The 20,188-nt window shown below is 41.3% G+C and overlaps 1 protein-coding gene across 8 annotated transcripts in view; it reads left to right on the top strand.

Annotated features, from left to right (window-relative positions):
• CNKSR3 (CNKSR family member 3) overlaps window positions 1-20,188 on the top strand; it is a 103,626-nt gene that overhangs the window by 69,773 nt on the left and 13,665 nt on the right. For all 8 annotated transcript variants that reach the window (XM_036872203.1, XM_036872211.1, XM_036872206.1 and 5 more), the window contains 7 exons: window positions 166-368; window positions 883-970; window positions 6,313-6,354; window positions 8,893-9,012; window positions 11,043-11,102; window positions 15,685-15,753; window positions 15,993-16,139. In XM_036872203.1, the coding sequence (XP_036728098.1) occupies window positions 166-368; window positions 883-970; window positions 6,313-6,354; window positions 8,893-9,012; window positions 11,043-11,102; window positions 15,685-15,753; window positions 15,993-16,139 (729 nt within the window). The remainder of the gene's footprint in view (window positions 1-165; window positions 369-882; window positions 971-6,312; window positions 6,355-8,892; window positions 9,013-11,042; window positions 11,103-15,684; window positions 15,754-15,992; window positions 16,140-20,188) is intronic.

Here is a 20,188-nt window from a genome sequence, read left to right on the forward strand (position 1 = left end):
AGGCTGGTGTGGCCCACGTGGGTGAGATCAGCACTGTGAGCAAATCATGTAGGGTTTTGTGGCTGACGTAGGAGTTATTCAGGTAACCCAGTGGGTTTTTGGTTATTACGAGAGTTTGGACATTGTTGATTGTTTTGAATTTTTCCCTTTGATTTTGTTTTCCAGAATTATGGCCTTGAAACCGACAATATGAAGAACTTGGTTCTGAAACTGCGAGCATCTTCCCACAATTTACAGAATTACATAAGCAGCCGGAGAAAAAGTCCAGCCTATGATGGGAACACCTCCCACAAGCCCCCCAATGAGTTCCTGACTTCTGTGGTAGAGCTCATAGGCGCTGCCAAGGCCTTGTTAGCTTGGCTGGACCGGTAAGTGATGGGTATACTTTACTGTCCGGTAAAAGGAGGGTCTGAGATGCATAGAAGTCGGTATTTTGCCTGAGGAAGAGGAACCTTTATCCCTTTCTTGCCCTTGCCATTGGACCTGTCCAGGAGTTTGGGGTCAGTGGTCCATTTTAGGGTCCCTTTGGAAGTTCCTGAGGTGAATAGCAGGAACAAATTAACCTCAGCTTAGAGAAGAGTTAAAGTTGAGTTTTACTGAGGTTAAACATTACTGATTATTTGTTTGTATGAAGGCTGTCAGTTGACTTTTGAAGGGATGTTCATTCTCTTGGCTCGTTTTCGGATGTGTTTTTATCTAGAACTTCTCTGTCTCTGTTCTATTCAGATTCCTATTTTATGTGTTACTTGAGAGGCAACAGTTACATAACAACTTAAACCAGCTTGTTGTGTAGCTGTGCTTGTTAACGCACAGTGTGGGATCCCAGTGGGTTCATCCTCTCCACTTTTTTTTTTTTTAAAGAGAATTTCCGTTGCTTTCTAGGGCTCCATTTACAGGGATCGCTGATTTCTCAGTAACGAAGAACAAAATCATTCAGCTTTGCTTGGATCTGACCACTACGGTCCAGAAGGTCAGTACATCACTGGTGTTTTCTAAAAGTTTTTTTTCCCTTTTTCTTTTCTTCAAAGGGTTTACATGCAGGTATGAAGTGCCATTCTTTCTTTCTCCCCCTTTATCCCCCCATCAGAGCTGGGGAGAGATGAAGGGCTTTAAGTTAGATGAATTTACAGATAGTTTCTGTGAAAAATGACCAGTGACCTTTACATCAGAGATTACCTTCTTTTGCTTTAAAATAATTGAGCTAATAGCCCTGTACTTTCTCTAAAATGTTAGAGCACTTAATTTTTTTTTAAATAGAAATTCTGGAGTAACTACATTTCACCATAATCTTTGTTCTGAGTATGTTACTGTATCTGCTTGTTAATTTTCTTTTCATTTTGACCTCTGGTGGTTAGGTTTACCAGTCAGGAGGAGCTTGGTGGTGATTCAGTAACAAACAGCCCCCAAACCTCAGCAATTTATTCCTGGATTATCTACATCCAAATGGGTCAGCTGAGGGATCTGCTTCAGCTCGCCTCACTTCAGGTTGTAGGCTGACAGAACAACCAGTATCTTATGTTGTTTGTCTCTGGGACAGAGGGACAGAGAACCTCGGTGATTCTCACACTGACAGATGTTCTGGTTTGGAAGTGACACGTCAGTTTCACACACAACTCATTTGCCAGACCTTCGCATCTTAGTGAAGACCAGGAAGATATTAACTGGCATGTAGCAGACTGTTGTAAAATTATTTTTGAATTGAGTTAAGGCCATAAAATATAAGGAAGAACTTGTTCTTTTTTCACATCTCACTAGGTTTGAAAATTCTGTGATTGCACATTTGTTTCCCCTGCTGATTTGGCAAAAAGTAAAGAACATCCTTTCCTCAGTTCTAACCATGCCATAAAATAGATGCAGTTCTGAAAAGCCATGTGCTTTCTGTCTGTTCCCGGAACATGAAGAGTGAAGTTTGGCTGTCGTTTAAGGTCCAGTCCTGAGCAGCCCTTGAACTTGAGGCACGTGGGACTTCATTGTTATGGTTTTGAGGCCATGTTCTTCGGAAAATACTCAGAGCAGTAAAGTGGCTCTGAGCTTCAGCTCGTTTTTATGGCGCATAAAATAATTTTGACAGAAAGAGTCTGACACCAATCACGGTGCGTTCATCGTGTAGCCACCAAGTCCCGGCATTTGCGGTAGAGGCTGCCCAGGGGTACAGATCCCGCTCAGAAGGGTGCCCACTGGGCATCCTCATCACACTTACCCCTGTTTACTGGGGCCGCATGATGCCTGGCCCATGATTCATGGTACTTTTTAAATGTGTGTTTAAACGAATGAGATAATGCTTTAGACAAATAAGCTGTTGAGAATTTGTTGCTTATCAGGAAAAATTTAACCCAAACTTAAGGGACACAACAGGTATTGTTTCTGTTTGTGTTTATTTTTTGTTTTTGTTTTCCCTTTGGTGCTCATTGAGCATATGCTTCAGAGACAGACAGCTATGGGTTTGAATCCTACCTCTACCATTACTTAGCCCTGGGACATTGGACAAGTCACTTCAAACTTATGAGTCTCAATTTTCTTATCTGTAAAATGGGAATACTAACAATTACCTTACCAGATAATTTGCTGGAATTTCTACAAGTTATTGTGGAGTAAGAAAAAAGGGAAAAAAAGTGTAAGAGGAAGACAAATGGTGACCAAAAAATTTAAAAATATATGTATCTATGTATTTGTAATACGCAATACATCTGAAAACCTATATACAAAGGAATATATAAATACAGTGGGCAATTTGGAAGAAAAGTTGGGTTTACTTTGGCTGGAAGAAAAGTTGGGTTTACTTTGGCTGGGAGAAAAGTGGGGAGAGAATGTAGGAGGCAAGCCAAAGAACAGAAAACACTTATTCACTTACAAAAAGCGTATATGTGACCGCATTTACTTATTCATGCAAAATTAGACCTAGAGAAGTAGTATAGAATATTTAAAAAATAGTAATACCTACCTCAAAAGATTATGAAGATTAAATAAGATATATGTATAGCACAGTGCCTACTTAAGAAATAATAGCCTATAGTAGGAAATATAAAAATCTTTTCTGGTACTGCTTTTCTGGAGCCGAACTTGATGGCTTAAGAAGAAGACAAAGTTAACAAATATGTTGGGATTTCTGGTACTTTTTAGTTTATTTAAATTTGAACAATTTTTAAGGATTAAGACTGGCAATGTGTAAATATATATGGGAATGTCATTTTATGAACTTAGATTGAAAAACATGTTTAGCTCTTGACGGATGTGTGTTTTCTGTAGTAATTGGAGAACGTAGTTGCTTTGGCAAGTAGTAAAATTTGTGTGCACAGTTGGAGGATGAGTGGAATGTCTTTTTCCACGTGTGGTGTCGTGGCAGCAGCAAGGCTGAATTTGCCACGGGTTTCACACCCTCTCACAACTGCGGGAAGTGCAGTTTTTCTCCAAACTTCTTGGCAAAAGATCTTTTGACTCTTTAGGACGAAACCTGCCTTTTCCATTTATTGCTTTTTTTTCCCTGGGGAATTGAAGGAATAAAAGCTGTGTCTCTTTATTTCTGGTGACAAGGAACGTGTTCTCCTAGAGTCTGTATTCTCCGTGTCCCTGTGTGTGAAGACAGGCATTTGTTTGTCCCTTTTCTTCTTTCTCTGTTCCACATATTGCCACTCTGCCCTCCTCTTTCTTGTTACTTTCTCTGCATCCTTCCCTCTGATGACAGTGTGTACCTCTCCAGATTGGAAGGATAAACAGTTGTTGTTTTCTTCCCCCGTTAAGAAAATGGCACTCTTCTTCTTCTTTATGCTAATTAACTTTTTTCTTTACTTTCTTTAGTTGAAGTACAGTTAATTCACCATGTTGTGTTAGTTTCAGGTGTATAGCAAAGCGATTCATTTACGTCCCACGCCGAGTCCATGGATAGACCTTCCATCCAGTTTTCAGGCTATAATTTCAGGTGAAGTCTCCTGGTGGGAAGGGATTCTGATCTCTTTCCTTCATCTGTCCTCCTGAAGTTGTGAGGGCATGAAAACTGGCAGGAGACAACATGGCAGTGGCAGTTGCTGGGTTCCAGTGTAGGAAGAAATGCTGAGCAGTAGAGAGCCCAGAAAAACTGAGTGGAAAGACAGCATACCACCCAGCAGAGGAGGGCAGGTCAGGAGACCATTTATTGGGAGCTGGTTGGGTCTCAGGTATGGAGTATCTGCCTGACGTGTGTCATCATGTTTAATTCTCAGCAGTTCTCTGAGACAGGTTTTATCATCCTCACTTTACAGAGAAGGAAACTGAGCTATGGAGAGGTTAAACCCATCTCCCAGGGCTCCTCAGTTAGCAAGAGAGTAGAATAAGGAAGAGCGGCAGAGAAGGGGCAGCTGCTAGCTGCCCTGGCTGGGTCTCTGCCAGGTTGATTGGCCTGAGTCTGCTGGCCCAGGTGACCAAAGAATGTGACACAGCTCAGGCCTGCTGTCGGGGATCATGAAGGGCTGACTTGGTTCCAGTACTTCTTTTTTCCATTCTGTTGCCTTCATGCCAAATAGCATGAAGTCAGGCCTGCAGCTGCTTCCTCCCGGTAGGAATGGGTGTGGGAACCCACGTTCACGGGGGCGGAAGGTAAAAAGCGGCGCTTTCACACGCTGCCTTGGACAGTTCGTGGAGACAGGCGTGCTCCTCGCCCACTGCCTGTGTCACCACAGGAGTCCATTTTCTTGGTGGCTCCTCGGATCCGTCAGGGAATCAAGTTGGAGGGACCATGAGGTCACACGTGCACCTTGATGCTTGGGCCCTGGTGTTTGGCCAGGAGCTCTCTGCCTGTGGGTGATTACCTCCTGAGGATGACAGCCCTCGTATCATTTGGGATGTGTAGTGAAAAATCATAAACACAAATCATTAGTTTTATTTCTAGTACGAGACTGTGTAAGTATTCTGTTTTGCTAAAGTTGACATTTATTTGAGAATTCCGTCCTTCAGATGGTGTGAGTAGGGGAGGGGCCATCACCGTAGTTGATGGTTTAGTTCCATGCAAAAGATGGAGGCCGAAAAGCACATTTTTGAACTGTAATCATTCATATTTTACAGCAGTTGCTCCTGGAGTTTGAATTTATATCAGATTCACACATGCAAAACTACATTCCTAAATTTCCTCTTTTTAAGTGTTTTCTCACTAGGCTGCTCTTTTCCTGAGAGTCTGTGTAAATTTTGGGAACAGTAGAGTGACTATTATTTCCCACATTTTTACCTAGTAGAGAAAATTTAAAAACCTTTTAAGAAGAAGGCACCTAAAATCTGATTATAAAATCACATAGGGTAGAATATCATACATTTTTACCCCTACCCCCAGTGGCAGTAAAAAATGACCTAAAATGACATTTTGATTGAAGTGAACATCTTTGTCTGATAAATCCAACAGAGTTGATCAGTATCCTTCCTGTACATAGCATAATTCGCATTTTCCTTAGGGTGCCCCAGTTTGGGATTTACTGAATGGTGCCAGATAAACTGTCAAGAATCTCGTTGATCTCCCTCTTCTTCTGCATGCACTCTGCCATGTTGATTGAAATCTGCTGTAGGTACGCTTTAGAAGGTTAACTGAGAGTTGCACGTTGGCAGTTTCACTTTGGCTGCTTTTCCACAGGACAATGGTTATTCCTATAATCAGCTAACTGGGTTCATAAGGTTCTGAGTCTTTTGTTCTTAAGCTGAGTAAACAGTGCTTTGCATTCCAGCCCATTCTTTGATGTCATCAATAGCATACCTCAAGACCACTTTTCTGGCAGTGTGTTAATGAACGTTTTGTTGAACGCTTTTCATCTATTAAGGACCGAAATATCTGATTTAATCTCACTGGTGCTTAAAATAAACTCTGTGGCTAAGTTTACTCAAGCCCTTATTTGAAAGCTATTCTTATGGGCAGGCCCAGAGCTAAAGACTCCAGGCTTGTTGGCCCAGTGCTAGCTCAGCCTGGGGTCACATTTGAGAGTCATTGTCAACTTTCTTCGACTCTGACTTCTGGCTTCCTACTCTCTGTACAGTCTGGATAGTAGGTGGATTTTCAGTTCTGGTGATTTTTGTAGGCTTTCTGATCAAATAATTGGTCAGATGGGTTCCTTGGATGATTAGCATCCTGGGTCAGGAGAGATTGAAATCTTAGGAGGAGTCAAATGTCAGCTCCTTTCCTGCTCTGCCCTCTTCTCTCATCCAGGTCTCTCCTCCAGATGGTCCAGGACTGCTCAGGCTGCAGGGTGGGAAGTGTGTCAGGGACCTCCTTGGACCCCAGGAAATATCTAGTGAGCTAAGCCAACGGTTTCTGAAAGTTTTTAGCTCTTATAGTTTTCATTTTCTTCTTTCTTCCTTTAGGATTCCCTTGTAGCAGAAATGGAAGATAAAGTTTTGGCTGTAGTAAGTATACCTTCTAAAAGTTACAGTAAAATTCCTTTTCCCAAAACAGTGGGAATCACGTGAATTAAAGTAAATGTACTGTGGCTAATTATTTCAGGATATGCTTCGAAATATCTGCTTTTGGGATATGAGTCTATTAATTTAGGTGGAAAAGGAAGAATAAAAGTTATTTAACAATAAGACCAACTCCTGTGAAAATTCCTGTGCTTAAATTGGGTATATTGGGGTCTCTGCTTTACTTTGTTTTTCCCTGCTCTGAACCCTTCATCAGGGTACAATTATACTTAAATTACTAACTAGCCTGTTAATCAGGGTTAAACTGTTGTGCAGATTTCACTTTAGGACCATTTTGTTTAAAAAAAAAATCTTGGCAAAAACCTCATGATAGAAGGGAGATGTACTGTGACTGTTTAAAGAGCATTCTGTAACTATTCATCATCACTTCCTCCTTTTGACATAAGCCAGCCTGTGCTCTTTTGATAAGGCCTTCCTCCTACTGATGTTGAGGAATTTAGCAATGAAACTGCTATAAATATATTTTCCATAAATAGGGAGGCTAAACACATTGGAGGAATGTAAAAAGGGTCACTTCTTGGATTCTCCCCCTTGGGGAAAAAAAAAATCACTCTTCGGAATCTCCTGATTTCTTTAGTTGTTTAATTTTCAAAGGTTAGATGAATCTGATCGGGAGAAGTAACCACACGTAGCCACTGTGATTTCTACACGGGGACCGCTTAATAGAGATCCTCACGTCTCTACAGTTGTACCCGGTCAGTGTTTGGCGTTCAGAGAATGTGAGCCATTACTAAAAAGATCATACACCTAAATGTAAAACGCAAAACTATAAAATGCCTAGAAATAACAGGAGAAAATCTTGGTGACCTCGGGTTTGGCGATGAGTTTTTAGATACAACACAAAAAGCGTGATCCATGAGAGAAAAATGGATAAGGTAGACTGCATTAAAATGAAAAACACTGCTCCATCAGTGCACTGAGAATGAAAAGACAAGCCACGGGCTGGGAGAAACTGTTTTCTGAAACACATATCAGATAAAGGACTTGTAGCCAAAATACACAGAGAATTCTTAAAACTCAATAATAAGAAAACAAACAACCTAATTAAAAAGTGGACAAAAGATCCGAACAGACACCTCATGGAAAAAGATATACAGCTGGCAGATAAGTATATGAAAAGATGTTCAACACTGTGTTTCATTAAGGAATTGCAAATTAAAGTAACAACAAGGTACCACTATACACCTATTAGGGTAACTATAATCCAACACATGACGGCACCAAATGTGGAGCAATAGGAACTCTCGTTCGTTGCTGATAGGAATGCAAAATGGTACAGCCACACTGGAAGACCCTGTGGCAGTTTTTTACAAAACTAAACATACTCTTACCCTATGATCCAGCAGTTGTACACCTAGGTATTTACCCAAATGAAAGAAGCTTATATCACAAGAACCTTCACAGAATGTTAGAGCAGCTTTAATCCTAACTGCCAAAACTTGGAAGTAGCCAAGATGTCCTGTAGGTGACTGGTAAACAAACTGGTACATCCAGACAATGGAATGTTATTCAGCAATAAAAAGAAATGAGCTATCATGCCATGAAAAGATATGGAGGAATCTTAAATGCATATGACTAAGTGAAAGAAGCCAATCTGAAAAGGCTACATACTGTATGATTCCAACTATGTAGGATTCTGGAAAAGACAAAGCTATAGACACAGTGAGAAGATGGGTGATTGCCAGGGCTTCATAGTGGGGGAGCGGGGACAGACAAGTAGGTGGAGCAGAGGGGATTTTTAGGGTAGTGAAACTCTTCTCTGTGATACTGTGATGGTGAATATATGACATTACGCATTTGTGAAAACCCATAGAACTGTACACCACAAAGGGTGAACCCTGATGTAAACTACAGACCTTAGTTAACAATAATGTAACACTATTGGTTCATCAGTTGTAATGCATGTACCACACTAATGCAAGATGTTAATAAAATCTTGTTATTATTAACTGCTCTAATAATGTAACTGTGTTGGAAACTGTGTTGGGGTAGGGAAGGAAGTATATAGAACTCTAATATCTGCTCAGTTTTTCTCTAAAATTAAAACAGTTTAAAATATAAAATCTATTAAAAAAAAGGTGCAGGCAAAAGTATATATTTTTTTACCTTGTCCGTATTTGATATGCGGAGAATGTGAGCAATCCCTAAAAAACCACACAGATGACTGGGGAATACAGGACTCTTTAACTGCTGAAAGGGGGTTTCTGCCCAGCCTGTGCGCTTCAGTGGTTGTAAACGAGTTAATATAAAAGGTGCACTTTTTAAGCAAAGCTGAAATAGTGGCACTATTCCCACACATTGCAAATATGGAACCCAAGTGTCGTGTGTTCACTGAGCAGTATTATCACAGTACTATCACAACCGAGCTAAAGATGATAGGTGAAGTGCATTTAAAAAAAAAATTCAGCCGGAGATAAATTTGGTTAATGATTGAACCTTCCCTGTTTGCCTCTCCAACTCTAGGTCAAGGTTTTAAATGGCATCTGTGATAAAACAATCCGATCTACCACGGATCCTGTTATGAGCCAGTGTGCATGTCTGGAAGAAGTTCACTTACCAAACGTTAAACCTGGCGAAGGCTTGGTAAGAATTCTGACAACACTTGTTTATTTTCAAATAACATCATCATTTATTAAAGTTGGTGTGTATGTGTGTGTGTGTGTTTCTTAAATTCCTTATTGCTTTCACTAGAATTCTGAATAGTAGAATTCAATTAGACTGTCTTCCATTATGTAGTTAGGAATTTGCCATCTTGAAGTGTTGATAAGTTTTATGTCTTCAAAGTATAAAAATAAATAGTGTTTTAAAACTATATACTCATATCTCTAAGGAATTGTCTTAACAGTTTTATTTTTAGGTCTTAGCAATGCAAGGAGATAGAAAACATTTCCACAAAGGAAAGATGGTCTCTGGGTACAAAACAACATCTGCTTTGAAGTCTCTGTTACCACTTAGGCTGAGAAGAGACTGGCTGAAAGAAATGATTCTTAAAAAAAAGTTCAGAAATGCCTTAGAAGTAATGTATGAGCTCTGTAATAAAAGGCCCTGAGAAGACATACAGGTAGATTCCTAGATCAGCACCTAGGTACCTACATCTCCAAATACCTAGCGTGCAGCCAATATGGTTAATCTGCTGAAATTTAAGTGAGGAAACTGTGAGGCCCATTGATGAGCTTAGAGGCTTTGAGTCAGAGAGTGTGGTTTAAATCCCAGCGGTCAAGTGACTTTACCTCTTTATGTGTCAATTTCCTCATCTGTCAAAAGTGAATAATAATAATGATAATAACCCTCAGAGGGTTGCTGAATGTATTAAATTAGATGATGCATGCTGAGTGCCAGATGCTGGACAAATAGTATGTGTGCAGTAATTGGTGGCTGCAGATACCGTGGCTGGTATTGATGAAGAGGAGGAGGAGGAGGGGGAGGGGGAGGGGGAAGGGGAGTGCCTAGTGTGTAGGTAGCTGTGGGAAGATATCAGGGCAGTCTCTGCTCTCAGACAGGAAAACAAAAATCAACCAAATGTTGACAAGCCCACATTCTTAGTAAGGAGAAATGTACATACCGAGACTGCTTGGCTTCAGAGTAAATGATGGCTTATAATGGAGTACACACAGAAGAGTTCCTGGAGGTGGGTTTATTCACATATTGAAGCGGAGAACTGCCTCGCGTGGGCAGAAATGGAGTTGCCATTTCAGAAGGTAAAGTTATACAAGCAAAGCTCTGGGAAGAGGAGTACTGTGTGGAGGGGGAAGCCAGTTACTCCGCCGATGAAAGTGATGGGAAAGGAGAGGACAGGCAGAGCGGTTCAGGTGTTAGCATTGGATGAGATGCTCATTGTAGAGTGCAGTAGGTTGCTGAGCAGGGCAAGTTCACAGTCAAAATGACTTCTGAGGGGAATCTGTGTTATTATCAATACAATATTGGTACCAGGGTGAGCAACTACTCTTGCTCTGTTTGCTTTTGCTCTTTCCCCATCTTATCAAAGTTTAATAAACCTTCTTTTTTATACATGCTGTGTCAAACTACAGAGGTGTTTCCTCCATGCTAGGCATTCACCTCTGAGTTTGCCTATCGGGCCTTTGAGGAAGGAGCGTATTAATCTTTACGCCCCCCCTTAAAATGCAGGAGTGCCTGTTTCTAATTTATTTCCTATGTTGTGTTACTTAACAGTCTTTGCTCATACATCCTGGTCTGGTTGTTAGTGGCTTGAATAAGTTACTGTGCAGGGACTGCTGAGACCAAATTAACTGAATATATTGTGTCAGTACACAGAGAAGTGGTCAGGAGAGGACCGGCCTTGTTTGAACTGCCTCATTCATTCAACAGGTCTGAGAACATTCTTTCTGAGTCCCCAGAGTTAGACCAAAATTCTGTGCGCCTGGTACACAAATTATAATATCAAAGAGATCTTGTTTCTGATTTCTTTCACCAGTATTTCGCCTTGGTGAGTTCCCCTTCCTGCTCTGTGGGTCTTGTCTTGCAGTGTTTCAGGAGACTGAAAAATGAGTGGTGTTCTGAAGGGACTGCCTTTAATGTTTTATAAGTTTACGTCTCACTTGCGGCTCCATTTCTAAATGTTGGAGTAATGAGTTAATATGTCTGACTCACTCTAGGGTATGTACATCAAATCAACCTATGATGGACTGCACGTGATTACTGGAACCACAGAAAATGTAAGTGCTTATCCATTAAATGTAAAACCATTGTATGGTCAAACAGATTTGACAGAGTCCCTATACTTTTCATTTAAATGTGTGCGTGCTGTGTGCTGTTGTATTATCTGTAGTGGGAGCGACGGTGCCTGTCTTGTTTATTTCTGTGGCTAGCATGCAGCTTATCCGACTGTCGTCAGTGTATTATTTAAGTTGTCCTTTATTGCTCTCGTTCACACACCTTGCCCAGTTTTCACCGCCACCCTTGCGTTTATTATTATTATTATTATTTTTGCACCCTGAAAACGTTAACCCATAAATACAAAAAACAACGATCTCTTTGTTGTTGAGAATCCCTCTTATAAGAGCTGGAATTGGTGACCATATGTGTAAAATATAGTTTTTTTAAAATGGAATTTATATGTGTCACCAGAGTGGCTATTTTGGGATTTTTGCATGACAAAGATTCTTTTTATAGAGCTGTATTTCATAATATTTGCATGATATTGAAATTTAGTTTTTCTCCCCCCTAATCCTTTGAATAGAAAAAGCAGGGCTGCTTCTACTGAAAGGGACTTTGTACCCTGTTATCTTCCTTTTGAAAATTCTGCTACATGAAAGGTTTTTCTTTAGCCTCTCAAACATTTTGAATTTGTGAAAAGTAGAGCTAATTGAATACTTTCTTTATGCAACCTACAGTATGGCTAGCTTTTGAACGACATTGATATGAAGTTAGAAATGTCTGAAAAGCTTCCCTGCATCTGTGGAAAAGAAGCATGTGTCTATGGAATTAGTTACTATTTAATCAATTAAGACAAGAGGAAGTAATTCAAGAAACAAGAGACTTGGCAACTACTTTTCTAATCTGGTGGAAATATGTATTGGAGTTTGAGCTTCAGCTGCTAGGTCTGTTGATAAAATAAAATAGCACGATCTTTGATGAGGGTTTGTGACACGCACTTGATTTTTGTAATTAGAAAAAAATGGCATTGCTTAAGGCAGTCAATGAGTTATAAATTAATTGTGCAGTTCTGGGAGATGAATGAATAGAAGATGGTAGTGTCTTTAAGCATTCTTTGTTGAGCTCCACTGAGAATACACTGAGACCACTGGGAATTTTTATACCACATCACCTAATAGGCAATAATGGCACAGGATGTTCTTATAGGCTGGGGATGGTGCAAAAGAAAAAAAAAAAATCACAACAAATGCTCCTCCCTTATCCTTATCAGAGACTTTATATATTTTAGCTGAACCACAATGAGAACATACTCATGTACCACTCAGTACATTTGGGGGGGGGGTTGGATAGATTCAGAAGAATGGTGAATGTCGTTTCAGTTTTTAAGAGAGTTAAAGTTTTGTGTCTAGCAATTTGGTGATTGCATTAACAACCAGACCTGTGCAGTTCCAGACTCAGTCGGGTCTTTGAATCAATTTCAATCTCGGAAAAACATGTAAAACACTATAATATTATTACCAGAAGGCGCACAGATTTCTTCCTTTCACTGTCTACCCCTCTCCCTCACCGCCCCCCTCTGCCCTCCGCTGCCACCTTTAAGGATGAGATAACTAAACAAAACTGCCTTTGAATCAAATGAAATGTCAAATGATACATTCTGTAGAATTCCTACCAGATCATGGGACTGGGTGAGAGATTCAGGGTTTCCCTGATGTGGTCGATCCTAGAGCTTCCGTACAGGATGGTAAACAAGTCGTCCTAGAGAGAGGTGGTTTCCATCTTGTTAAAGATCAAAAAAGGGAAAACTTGTCTTTTTCCATCTGGTAATCCACTTGAAAATGTCCCTCATTCTTTCAGTCAATCACCTTGTGTTCATTGTGTGTCTGGAATATGCCAGATACTTTCTAATTCTTGTCGATGAAAGTGGGAAGTTAGGTAAGAGTCCACTTCTCAAGGGCTTGAGCTGGATATTTTACACTTAATGCTGGACATTTTACGCTTAAATGACAGTAGAAAAATGCCAGCTCCAGGACAGCTTTCTGGCTATCACTTAAGGTCGCTATGACTTAAGCAACCCTAAGTCAGAATGTTTTAATGCAAGTCTAGTGTTGGGGGGTGATAGTGGACAGAATTCCCAAACTGCATTCCCTCTATCTTGGACTCCAGGCTGAAGCAATGCCAGAAGGTCATCTCAGGCCTCCTGTCCACTTTTTTGGGTTTTTTTGGGAGGTTACCTGAGCAGCCAGGATCATTCCAAGGTGAGACTAACAGGATCTAGTGATTCTCTATCTCCTTTTTTGATGTTGTTCAAGACCTTGGCAGAAGTCTTGATAGGACCTCGTCCGTACTCCTATTCCCCACCCCCAACATGAGTTGGGAAGTAGGTGAGCCTCTGAAGAATGGATGCACTCTTCTCCAGGTCATCACTCTTCTGCAGCAAACCAGAACAAGCATCATTTTTCAATAGTTCGGCACATGGTGAAGATAGGCAAGAGCTACTGCCCTAGGGAGAATTTTGGTTATCAGGCTCTCTCTTTACCAGTGTTCTGCCAAGCACAACTCTTAATCACTTGGTAGGATATTTGAGAAATGAATGGGAGAGGATCCGTAAGAAGGGAAGTCAGTTCAGGACACCGGGGCTTGTTTTTTAGATTGCATATCTATAAACAGGGACTTCCTGGCCTCAGGGCCACCTTTTAGAAAGTGAAGCGTACCTTAGATGAATCCCCAGCCCAGGAAGATTAATTGGACTGGACTGATGACCATCAGACTTACTAAAGTTGATCTGTAACCATGGGTTAGGCATCTGACACCAGGGGCAAAAAGGAGCTTTGATACATTCGTTTGTTTAAGAAGTGCTTCAATAGAAAGAGATTTGAGACAAGCCATCTCCCTGTGGTACCCACGATGCTAGTCTCTCAGGTGAGACATTGCTGGTTGTTATGGTAGCAGGTTAAATGCTTTCAAAAATAACTGTAATAGTTACCTATGCTTTACGTTGGCCCTAGGTAAATCAAAGAGACTGTTTCTACAGTTTAACACTACTTGCTCATTTTCTTTCTTTTTTTCTCTCTCTCTTTTTTTTTTTTTTAACTTGCTCATTTCTTTGTTGAGCCTATCACAACAGCTGAGTGAGAAAATTCAGCAAGGGTGTCTTGAGTTTAGTTGCTGTACCCATCACTGTGTTCAAAGGTGCTATTTTTAAAGGATGGTTGTAAATTGAAGATTCAGTCAGCTATATAAGTCACAAAATAAAACACTCTGGCTTAGATAACATTTGATTATAATTTGAAATCAAAGTTTGATCCTTTCTTTCTCTTTTGATCATATGAAATATCTTTTTTTTTTACATAGTTCTGCTTTATTTTATTCCATGCATTTGTTGTTTTTGCAATTAAATAATAATAATAATAATAAGCTTATACTTCTAGGAAGGATTAGACATTACTCTTATTCTAAAATATTTTTCAAATTTCATGTACAACTAAATGCCAAAATGTTTAAGTCTGAAAAATATATTAGTGAGAGAAAAAAATTTGAGATGAAATTATGGCACAGATTCCTTTTAAGATGAAATAATCACTTCAACATATAATTATAACTTGTCAGGGGAAAAATTTTAAGGTACTACTTTAATTTTAAAAACCACATAATAAGCATAAAATTATATTCTGCATCTTTCACTTACTATGTGTCCATAACACTGGACACATAGTAAGTTATTTAACACTGAATCTCAGTGTTCTCAAAACGCCATAAAATAAACCTAATGATATCTTAGGCTTAGGGAAAGGTTGTTGGCAGAATTTTTTTTAACCATTTTTAAAAATCTTCTGAAATATCTTAAACATAAAGAGTTTAGTTTGACTCAGTGAACCAGAAACTATGGGAAAATATTTGACAAATAGGTTACATCCGTTTATCTGTCTGTACACACATATGTGGATGTATATATATTTGTATCAATATTTGCAAATTTGTAGCAAACCATTATTTGAGGGCAACAAAGCCTGGACTTTGTTTTGATACTGTGACAACACATTCACTTAGAATTCCACCTGAAAATGCAAAAAAATTTAAATTTTCTCTAAAGAAATATTTTCTATTGTCACTATCTTTCTATGTTAATAACATTATGATAACATGTAAAACAAGTTTAAGTAAAAGTAAGATTTAGTTTTAATAATTGCTTAAAAGGAAACGGTATGACAGAGGTACACTGATGATCTTTACACATTAAGCAGTTGGTCCACGTTAAGCAGTTGGTCGGCTTTTACAAGATTAATTTTGATAGGGATAGAGGTAAGTTTCATTTTAGTTGAACCAATGGCTTTGATCAGCCCATTATGTGGACAGTGCGTCCCACTCTTCACGATAGGTTAGATGAACCTTGGCTGTTCCAACTGACAGATTATCTGTTATAACAAACTGCTGATAAAAGAGAGAACACCAGTACCCACATGCCAAGTTCTACAGGCTGTGTACTTTGAGGGAACTCAAGTACACCGTGTAACGTTTCCTGAGAAGATTATATTTCCATTGCTCGTTTTCTGTAGAAAGAAGAAGGGAGACAAAATAGAAGCAGAAAGAAGTAGAAGGTTTAAAAAATATGACAGGTCTCTCTCTGTTTGTTTCTAATAGTCTCCTGCAGACAGATCTCAGAAGATTCATGCCGGTGATGAAGTCATTCAGGTTAATCAGCAAACTGTGGTGAGTTTGTTCATTGAGACTTCCGACTTCATATTCCCCTCTAGAACTTTTAAACTGTTTTGCATGCATTTAAAAAATTTGCAATTTATGTCCAATTTTCCATAATTTTAAGCAGTGCTAGGATGAACAGATTTGTGTCTACCTATTTGCTCATAGCTGATTTCCTTGAGATAAATTCATAGGTTTGAGTTTTCGTTATTCATGAGCAAGTGCCCTCTCCTCATTTTCTTTCTTTGAAGGTGGGATGGCAGCTAAAAAATCTGGTGAGAAAGTTGAGAGAGAATCCTACAGGAGTTGTGTTACTGCTTAAGAAGCGGCCCACGAGTTCCTTCAACTTCACTCCCGCCCCCCTGAAAAACCTACGATGGAAGCCGCCTCTGGTCCAGGTACTGTCACTGGTTGAAATCTTTCCTCTGGCATCGGCGCAAGAACAACGTCCAATATCTGATTTGTCTCCAAAAAGAAAGACTACGCTTTGATTGGTTTCAGGAGTTTGTGTATGGATAATTATCCTGTAATCTTACTTATATGAAAATAGCCATGCTGGAGCTGCCTTGAACAGTATGGCAGCCACCAGTGTCTGTTTCAACAATTAGAATGAAAGCTTCAGTTCCTCGGTCTCAGCGGCTACATTTCAGTGCTTGGTAGCCACTTGGTGGCGAGTGGCTGCCAGCACTACAGAAAGTTCCTTCTGGTCCTTTTCCTCTCTTGTTTCAGACACGTGCTCACATAAAGGAATCCAGTTTGACCACTGATCTCAGAGAGACCGCATGGGGTTGAGTCCTCAGCAATGGTTTGAAAAGGCAGGGGTGTGGGCTGTGAGATCAACCCGCCCAGCTGGGAGCTGTATCACTCCGTTGTTTAGATTTGGCAGTCTTGGGTGATAATAAAAAGCAGACCGGTCTTTAGTGAGTTTTATTATTGAAATTCTCTACAAACAGTGCACTCCTTACTGCCTACACCTGGCTGGACCATGCTCCCTGCCCAACCTCTTCCTTATGTCATCGGTTCTTAGTGTTTAATTCCTAAATCATGAATGAAAAGCAATCACCTTTTAGTGCCCTTTTATAAGATTGAGATTTGCCATTTATATGTAACTGTCTGTGATTTTATTGTACATCTTCAAGTGGAAGGAACAGCAGTGGTGTCAAGCCATTAATTTGGACACTTCGTGATGCATAGAGCACGGGAAATATGCCTGTGTGTGTACCTTAGGGGTGTGGAGACACATACAAATAAAGACCAGGATGTGGAGGGTGGAGCCAGGAAGGGGCACATAATTAAGTTCGCTTTTTAAATAATAATGGAACATACCAATCACACCCCAGCTGCTTCTGTTTGCATCGCTCAGTATAAGGGGTACCAGCTTTCAATAGTTTTGGAATTCTCAGAGTGTGTTACGTAACGTCGAAGAGGTCTTCACTGATAGTTGCTGGAGTGCTTGCCACACGGCAACTCTGTCAGCTCCTTGGTGCAGGGGCGTGAGTGTTAGGTTGTGAAGAAGGGGCGGCGGCTGTGGGCAGGTAGGTGAAGAGGCCTCCTCCTGAGGAGGTGGGAGCCCTTTGGAGCCTGGAAAACTAGGTGGGATTTGGGAGGCAGGTGCGAGGCTGTTTGGTGGAGGAGAGGAATGCTGTTCTTTAGACACATGCCCGCCAACCGAGCATGTGCTGCCATCAGGGAAGGGCGGTGCCCAGACAAGGTTTCCTAGAAGCAGAGTGCGTGGCAGACGTTCTTGTGAAAGTGATTCAGTGCCTGTGCTTCAGGTAAAACTTGTCTGGGAGGGAGGGAGGCAGAATAAGGAGGGGAAGCCAGTGGATGCTGTCTCAGGTAGAGTCCAGTCTTGGCCTGTTACCCAGGTGTAACCACACAGCATGGGCCCTGGTAGCTGTACTCAGGGCTGGCAGCTGTCCGCTGAGGGCAGTTTTCCAGAGAAGGGGGCAGCCGTGAGCTTTTAGCAACAGACACTCACAGCAGCTGGGTTCACTGCCTGACCAAGGGCTCTGGGTAGACACCACAGCGCTCCTGCAAGAATAAGTAGAGCAGACTCTTTGGGGCAGAGGGTGGGAGAGAAAGCTGGACCAGTGGGCTGAGCTGCGTGGGTAGGTATAGAGTCCCAGGCTAAGGAGCATGGACTGCATCTCACAGGTAATTTTTGTCAACAGGTTGACAGTTGATTTTTACACTAATATTTGCATCAGTTTGCTAGGACCACTGTAACAAAGTACCAACGACGGGGTGACCGAAACAAAAGTTTATTCCTTCAAAAGTCTGGAGGCTAGAAGTCTCAGATCAGGGTTGGCTTCTTCCAAGGTCTCTTTCCTTGGCTTGCAGATGACTGTCTTCTCCCTGTGTCTTCACGTGGTCTTTCCTCTGTGTGTCTGTGTCCTGATCTCCTCTTCTTATAGGGACACCAGTCATACTGGATTAAGGCCCACCCATATGACCTCGTGTTATTTTTTTTATTTTTAATTTTTATTTATTTAATTTTTTTGGTGGGGATGCGTGCTATGCGGCACATGGGATCTTAGTTGCCTGACCCAGGGATCAAACCTGCGCCTCCTGCAGTGAAAGTGCGGAGTCTTAACCACTGGACCACCAGGGAATTCCCACATGACCTCATTTTAAATTAAACATGTCTTTAAAAATCCTATCTCCAAAGTACAGTCACATTCTGAACCACTGGGGGCTTGGGGGACACAGTTTAGCCCATGATACTACTTAAACACAAGAAACACCAGTTGGGAGGTGTTACATGTCTAGGTGATGGGTGATGTGGTTCTGGGCGAGGCTGGGATGGGGCAATTCTAGTGAAAGACTAATGCAGGAGGCCATTTGGAAGAAGCATCAGGAGGACTCACAAAGCAGCACAGCATAGTGGACGGGAAGGGGCCCCGGAGTTGAACTCCTTGAGTTCAAATCCCACCTCTGCCACATCTTAGCTGTGGGACCTCAGATAAGTATTTAGTATTTCTAAATCTCACTCCTCTAATTATTCATGTTGCCAGCAAAGGTTTTGGGGTAGGGGTGAGGAAGGTAGGCAAGGCAAGGAAGAAGCAGATGTGAAATGTGGCAGTGAACCTGGGTGGTAACACCAGCGACAAAAACTAGAAAGTCAGGAAAGAGCCACCTGGGAGATGATAGGTCTTCTGGGCATCACTGAGTTTGAAGTGACAGGAAAATTCAGGTGGATGTGTTCAGAAGGGAAGTGAAAATTATATCTAACTATAGGCTAGAGTTAGTTCCTTGGCCTATGGAAATTCCCTTAAGAAGGGGCATGCTTCCTTTTTCTCTGGTTTTGTCTAACTTCCTGCCCAGTTCCACTAACTGTGCAATTTGGGGGAAGAGGTGAAGGTGAGGCGTGAGACACCTAGCTTTGCTTCCGACCCAGGGAGGGAAAACCATCAAAATGCAGAGGCCGTTGTACAGCTTAGCTATTAAGCATCCTGGTGATGTGTCCAGGATATTTTCAGAACATGAACTCTGGTAGACCAGTACTCCATACAGTTTCTCAGCCCCCGCCCTGGCTGTTGCCCTGTGTGTCATTCTTCAGGGATCTGTATGCCTGGGTGCCCACCTCTGCTGGGAGGGAGCATCTTTAGTTCTTGTCAACATCATTCGTGTTGTCACTGAAAAGCTGTTCATCACTCTGTTTTTAGGCCACAATCCTGGTGAACAAGGGTTATTGATTTAGAAGTAACCATCAGTGTTGGAGTTTTTGGAAAATGCCTGTTCTATGGAAATGCTCCAATTTTCTTCTGGTTCTATTTGTTGAGGGCCTGGGTCCTGGCCCCATGTTTTCAGACATTGTCCAAGATTGTCAGAATGAGTTGTGGATCAATTACATAGTTCGGAGAGTTGACAGACTGTGGTGTATGCTCTGGGAGACTGTTTCCCTGTGTCTCAGCATCTCTCCCCAAAATGGGGCTGTCTCTCTGTGAGCACCGGCTACTCCCGACCTCCCAACCCTCAGACTCCCATTCCCACTGTCACTTCCAGGAGATACGGGGTCTTCCATCCATCACCACCTGGGCTAGATAGGGCATAGGTGTCCTTTTATTACTCCCCGGGGTCTAGCACGGTCCTCACGTGCTGCCTCCCACTGGCCTTCACCCAACATCTTCGTGCCTTGACTCATTTTCTTGCTGTTCCTTTACCAACCAGAAAAGGCCAATCATTGCTGTTAGACTGTAGAAGAGATAGGATTGAAGGTCTCACACAAGATTTAAAAATATTTTTTAAAAGCTGTGTGGATTTTAAATTTAAAAAATTAACTTATGTGTCTATGTGTATAATGCTAAATTAGACAGCATAAGGTTGTGTACTTACTATGCGACGAGCCCTGTGCTAAGCCCGTTACACGTATTACGTTACCTAATTCTCACGGCTGCCCTGTGTTGCTGCTATCTTTGTCCCTGTTTATTCCCATTCTATAGAA

This window comes from Balaenoptera musculus, chromosome 12, assembly GCF_009873245.2.
Source record: "Balaenoptera musculus isolate JJ_BM4_2016_0621 chromosome 12, mBalMus1.pri.v3, whole genome shotgun sequence".
Taxonomy (NCBI): domain Eukaryota; kingdom Metazoa; phylum Chordata; class Mammalia; order Artiodactyla; family Balaenopteridae; genus Balaenoptera; species Balaenoptera musculus.